Raw genomic sequence first — 6,749 nt, 5'->3', positions numbered from 1 at the left:
TCCTTCTTTTCACCAGTAAATGACCATAAATCTGATGTTTCTTTTCTTTCCCTTTCTTTTCTTTTCTCTTGATGGATGTTTTTTTTTCATCTTGTAGGATGACTGGAATTTTGGATTCGAGTTCTGGCTCTTTCATTTGCATTTGATTTTGCAGAAAATTAAAGATCATAATATTTGCACCAAATAATATTAGCACAGTCATCCCAGCTTTATTTATACAGCACCATTCATACAAACATGCTTTATGTGGTGAGACCAAAGAAATACCAAAAAAGAAACTGGGATCTCTCTCGTTTTCTTTCTTGGCTGTGGATCAGCTGTTGGGACAGCCCTGCAGGTCGATCGGTCTTTTTCACCTCGGCTAACTGCAGATTGTTCACTATAATTGGTTCCCAACCATTAACACTCATCAACTTCAAACGCTCAGATCTCAGTTTTCTACCTAGGCTTATCAAGACTTCACACATGCAGCTTTAATTGAGAAAAATCACCCACGATGTAGAAGTAGGTCTGCACACACACAGATCAGATTGTTGCTGTCTGGAGACATTTTTCTCCTGAAATGAAGCTGCGTGTTCTAATGCATCTGATTGGGTTTTGAGCCCTTGAGATAATTCTGACTTTTATTGCCTGATTCGGAGTTGCGCAGAATGTCAAACAAACACTTTGCCAGTCACAAATTTACAGATTTGTTCTTTAATCTACGGTGGCTCTGACGTGCTGCTGCAGGTTCAAGCAGACACTCGTCTGAGAGCCTGACTCAAACCGATGTCTGAGGCCAAGATCTTGATCTAAAGGTGCCTTTCAGGATAAAAACAGGAAACTTTGTGGATCATTAACCTCTAACAGCCCCTCTCACCCACGAATATGAGAATAAAGTATCAAAATTGAGATATCTTGTTTAAAAGCAAGCAGGTAACCAAATTCATTAATACATTAGTATTGTACAAATTTAATATGCTTCTGTTTCAGTTTTCCCTGTTTTGCATTTGGGCTGCACTAAATCTCAGAGGCAAACATTGTACTTCATGTTTCACTGCACTTGTGAAGTTCGGGTTATTTTACAAATTAAAACCTTTTCATGCACTTCCCACCCACGATTATGATTTTGATTAAGATTGTGTGTACCTTTGTGTGTTGAGAACTTTTCTTCAGCTACATTAACTTTGAAAAAAAAAAATGAACCTGGAACCTTGGATCGGTTTTAAAAAGCCCAAAGCTGAGAACAGGCTCTTTCCCAGCTTTTCTTGGTTTTTTTTAGATGTGTAGTTCTGACAGGCTACAAATTACACAAACAGTCAGGCGCAAAATTACCACTGTGATTTTTTCCGCTCTCTTTCTTCCTTTTCCTTAAACCTCTGTATTATACAATCTGCATGCAGATGTTTAATGCTGGGGTTCATCTATAATACAGGTCACCACAGCTGCAGCGGCACAGTCAACCAATAGCAGCAGCAGTAGCACAGGGTTTAGCACTCGCTGCCAAAACCTAGACGTGGTGCACAGAAGGTAGGCCAACAAAATAAAGGGGCTAAAATCACAAATTTATTTATGTAGTCTGCAGGTGGTGGCGAGGAAACATCGTGGTCTCTGCTGGGAAGACGACAAAGAAAGTAGTGAAAAAAAAGGTCACCTCCACGTTCGACCACTTCCTTTAACTGATCCAAACATTAGGGAAACTTTTCTGTAGTTTTTGTTAGTTTTCTTCTAAACTGCCACCAGTTTGAGTCATTTTAACATTTTTTTATTAGGCATGTGTCCACTGTAACTCTCTGTTGTTGAAGAGAGACATCAAATCTTCTTGCATGTGTCACATGAATAAAGGTATTCTAATTCTGACATTCGAGGACAGTCGCGTCTGCTCGGCCATCCAGCAGGACAAATGATTCATTTCTGACTCAAACAGATGAACATGAGCGCACATCTAATTGGAGCTGTACTACTGAATGCTATTTACTTCCTTCAGATAATCGGAGAGGATTTATTCATATTCCTTGTCGTGCATCATGAACTTTGTTATGCTGCACTGTGTACTGCTTACGTACATAAAGTACACTGACTGTGTGACAGGCAAGGCAGGACCAAACACAGGACGCCAAGACAAGTGAATTAACTTAATGAGGCATCTTTATTGCTGTACTTAGAAACTCAAACTAAATACAAAAACTCTGGAAACTACAGAGCACAGGGAAACATGACCGACCCGGCAACGAGCAGAGGGACACTGAGGACCAAAATACCCACAGGATAACGAGAGGATGGGCAACAGGTGGGAACACAGCTAGAACTAACTGTAACTAACACACGGTATACAGGACAAGAGACTGTCAAAATAAAACAGGAAGTAAGATAAACACGGAGACCAAGACTAAGGCTCAGCAGAGGGACCGAGGTGAAGCAGACACGGGGACATGACTGACTGGGAGACGGAAAGGGAACACCAAACATGGAGACAAGAGATAAACAAGATGAAAACTAGGCTGACTGAACACAGGAGAAGACCAAACACTGAGAGAGAGAAAACTCAAAAACCACAAGGAGCTGAGGACTAACCGAAACACGCTTAGTACATGACGTAAAAATAACCACGAATCCGAGAATCACATAGAACATTCAAAAAATAAAAATCAGAGTCCAGACACTCAGACTGGCTCACAGACTCAGTGCCACAACAGGGACTTTTTTTCATGTCTAATCTGGTGCATTAAACTAGGAATAAATTCCTGAGCGTGTTGTTGTTTGTCAGTGATACTAAAGAACAACTTTCAACACGTTCACCACTAAAATGCAAAATACACATTAATGCTGCTGTAATGCCAGATAATGTTTTTCTGCACAATGAGGACTTTGATGCAGTAATTTAACAGTCCAGGCTGTGACCGTCTCTCCTGAATGCAACTAAAATATGTGCAGAGAATATGTGATGTGCATTTTGCCGCTGCAGCTGCTCGAGGTGGAGATTTTTCTGACCATCTATCTTTTTGCACATCATATATATTACTCATTGTGTGTTTGCATGCGAGATCTACATGCAGAGAAAAAAACACAGGAACCAAAGCTGTCAGAAAAATTCATTTTTCGATGATTTTCTTCACTTTTATGACAATTAGACGTCACTGTAAAAGTTGCAGCGCTGCAGACTGTACCTTTATCATTATTCAAGCTGAAGAATGACACCTGATATGAAGCATTTCTGGCTCAGCGCCCCCTATGGACTGCAAGAAATCGAAGAGATACAATGAACTTGATGCAGCAACAAGAGAAGCAAATGGAGAAATAAATCCAAACGCACAAACAGAATCTGATAAAACGAGCTTCTTTTATTATAATATTTCAGATTTTTTGGTATTTTATATATATATTTATTCATATATATTTATATATATGCTTATTTTACAATTGAGACGTAAAATTTGAAACAAATGTTGGTTTAACATCAGTGTTTGTAAAAAAAAAAAAAAAAAAAAAAAAGGTGCTTCCTTCTTCCTCACTGACACAAATGTCTTAAAATCTTTCTCAACAGACCAGCTAAAGGTCAAAGGTCATCTCAGAGGATCAGAAGGCACTGCTGCATGAGCTATGATTCAACAGTGGGGAAGAGGAAGAAGATAACTACCATGTTGCATAGAAACCCTGTTCACATTTATTTATTCTTTATCTTTCTCAGAATGAACAAACACTTAAAAACAGGTGTGTGCACAGAGCCAGGCGTGTTTTTTCTGCTCAGATCAGTACCCATCGTGTGTCAGACAACAAAGCTGTGCTTTGACAAATAGTGCATACAGAGAGCTGCTTCAGTGTCTTCAGAGGAACCACGTTTCTGCAGAATCCCATCGAACCAGCTGCCATCAGGCTTCTCCTGCAGATACGTGATTTCCCCCTAGACATGGTGCAGCAGGTACCACAGTTTCAATTCCAGTCTTTTTTCTTCTTTCTTTTCTTTTTTTTTTCCTAGTTTGTATTTTACTTTGGCTTAAATCAACAGAGGCCGGGCTGGGCAATCACAGGGGGGGGGGGGCAAACTTGTATCTCCACACCTTCTTGAGTATTAGGAAGCTAAGAAAAAATGTATTTGCGCCTTTTTTTACGTATTCATTTAGTCTTAATTAGTACACTTCTTAAGAGTGGAGGTACAAGCTTTCAGTATTGTGGTTGACAGTGTGTCAGTGAACAAAAATCTTAAATACTTTACTTATTAAAAAGAAAAAATTTCAGATTTCTTTTATCTCACAGGGGTGGGGGGGGGGGGTGGGTGAAGTTTGCATCACGTGATCAGATTATTAGAACACGTAAACCTGCCAACAGCCCCGCACGCCTCCTCAAAGGACAAACAGGAGAAAATGAGCACAAATCCATGCAGTTATATCATGGAAATAAACATACATACAGGTTGAGTTTCATAGCTCTAAGACAAGTTCATCAGTTGATAGAGACGGTAACTTTGTATAAAACAAACCAAAATAATTCAGGAACTACGTGCACAACAGGCTGGTCCGGGCTCGTCACCGCCGTGCCCTACCTTAGCTGCACTGATATGTGGGGTCGAGTCTCTCAGTCTGTACGGGGGTAAGGCACAAAAACAGCCAGTCCTCTGTTGTGTGGATCTGCAGGGGAGGGGGGGCGAGCTTATCGGCTTTTGCACAAAAAGTTTTAGAAGGCACATGAACACTGCAAAAAAAAAAACAACAACAACAACAACAAAACAAAAAAAAATATACCGACTGAACGAGTCACTCTTTCTCCTGAAGGTGAGCGCAAGTCTTTCTCCGAAGAGCTCAGTCAGTGAGATGATGGTGAGATTAATTCACCTGTTTCCAGTAAAAGTTTATCAGTCCTGTTTCTTGAAGCATCTTCAGGAAAATTCCTGAAACAATAAAAACCAAAGTGGCTTCAAGTTTGTTTTCTGCGTACAGTCTGTCTGCACTTTGGTTTTCGTTTTCACACAGAAACTTTGGAGCTATTTTTTCTAGTCTGAGGAGAAAGTGTGATCGCGAGGACTCCGTTCAGTCGGGTGTTTTAGCAGTGAACAGCTCAGCTGCCTCAGTCTCCTTACCGCTCTCAGTCCGTCCGGACGAACGGAACCAGCTGTGTGTATAAATCCAGCAGTGTACCAGTCCATGTCCAGTCCGCTCCCGGTCCGGTTCGGGAGGCTCTCAGCTGCCCATGGGTTTGAAGGAGCCGTCCGGCAGCTGTCTGAAGATGCCCCGTAAAGTGTCCAGCTCGCGGGTCAGGTGCTCCACCCTGCGCCTCAGTCTCTCGTTGTCGGCGGTCAGCTCCACCACCTTGTGCTGCGTCTCCATGTTGCGCATCTTGGCCTTGTCCCTGCTCTTGCGCACGGCCACGTTGTTGCGCTCGCGCCTCAGCCGGTACTCCGGGCTGTTCTTGTCAACGTGCTTCTTGGTTTTGCCGCCTCCCCTCTGCTGCTCTAGCAGCTTCATGCCGCCCTGCTGCGAGTGCGAGTGCGGGTGTTGGTGCTGGTGCTGGTGCGGGCTGGGCACCGGGGTCGGCGGAGGTGTAGGGTGCCCTGGCTGGAGGTGCATGGTGGTCTGCGCGCAGTGTGCAATCTGGTACTGGAGGTGCGGCATCTGCTGCTGCTGCTGCTGGGAGTACTGCTGGGGGTGTGGGTGCGGGTGGTGGTAGGTGGGGGGCATGCCCGGGTTCATGTCCTCGTCGTCCCGGGGCTCCTGCTTGATAGCCACCGGTCGGAGGCGTGGAGGATTGTGCTCGTAAAGCGGCTCCATCTTAGACTCCATGTAGTTGGACATGTAGAGCTGCTGGGGCCCCGGGCCGCAAGTCACCGGGTCGTACTCCCCGTTCATCATTTTGAGCTTGTCCTGTCGGGAGCTGTGGTGGAACAGGTCAGCCAGGAAGTCGTCGTTGAACGCTGATGGGTCGATGTAGGCGCTCAGGTCGATGGAGGTCTCGTTGTCTCCGATCTCACCGCCAAGATCTGCCGGGTCTCTGTAGCCGGAGGAGGGCTGCTGGTTCAGGCTGTTCATCAGGGGTCGAGGTGCGACCTCGTACAGGTTAGAGAGCTCCATTGAGAATCTAAACCCGGGCAGGCATGGCGATGAGCTCCGGGAATCCAGGTTGCACAAAGTCGGGTACTAAGGTGAGAGGGGGTTACACAGCTGCAAGCATGCGCTGACCCAAAGCTCGGAGAGACTGTGACGGTTGCAGTGGCTCCGTTTGTACGCGGAAAGAAGCGGAATGAAGCAGCTTCAGGCTTAACTCTGCTGGGCTGATTCCTCCTGCTCAGTAAACTCCGAGCTGTCAAACTGCTGTTATATACAGAGAGGGAGAGGGAGTGGGCGGGCACACGTGCCCGCGCGCGCGCACACACAGCCCTCAGTCTTGCCAGCTATCTGCACGGGAACGCTTCAGAGTCAAACTCGACTCAAACTTTTATCACACACAGCGTCCTGCGCTCCTCTCTGCGCGCTCTGCTCACACATCAGCGCCAAAGCTCAGGCTGGTGAAGACACGCTGAAACCACCCGGAGCAGTTAGAGTCGGTCCGCAAAAGTCACATTAAATATATATATATATATATATATATATATATATATATATATATATATACATATATATATATATGTTTACAAAAACAAATATTGACAAAAATTAATAAATGCTCTGGATTTCAGACGCTCTTCTAGACCGAGCGCGCTGGTGTTCAGCGCGTAACACGATCAGCTTGAAAACCTGTTTTAAAAGAACTAAATTCTTTTCTTTAATCCCCGGGCAGTC

At 44.3% G+C, this 6,749-nt stretch overlaps 1 protein-coding gene across 1 annotated transcript; it reads right to left on the bottom strand.

Moving 5' to 3' along the window:
• Nucleotides 1–3,555: 3,555 nt before the first annotated feature.
• Nucleotides 3,556–6,277, bottom strand: cebpa (CCAAT enhancer binding protein alpha). Its single transcript, XM_005447772.4, has one exon. It carries the CDS (start codon nucleotides 6,039–6,041, stop codon nucleotides 5,154–5,156), a length of 888 nt encoding a protein of 295 aa, XP_005447829.1. The 5' UTR covers nucleotides 6,042–6,277; the 3' UTR covers nucleotides 3,556–5,153.
• Nucleotides 6,278–6,749: the final 472 nt, after the last annotated feature.

Source organism: Oreochromis niloticus, linkage group LG1 (genome assembly GCF_001858045.2).
Source record: "Oreochromis niloticus isolate F11D_XX linkage group LG1, O_niloticus_UMD_NMBU, whole genome shotgun sequence".
Taxonomy (NCBI): Eukaryota; Metazoa; Chordata; class Actinopteri; order Cichliformes; family Cichlidae; genus Oreochromis; species Oreochromis niloticus.
Note: the sequence above shows the minus strand (reverse complement) of the source record. Positions and strands in the feature narration are given on the sequence as shown.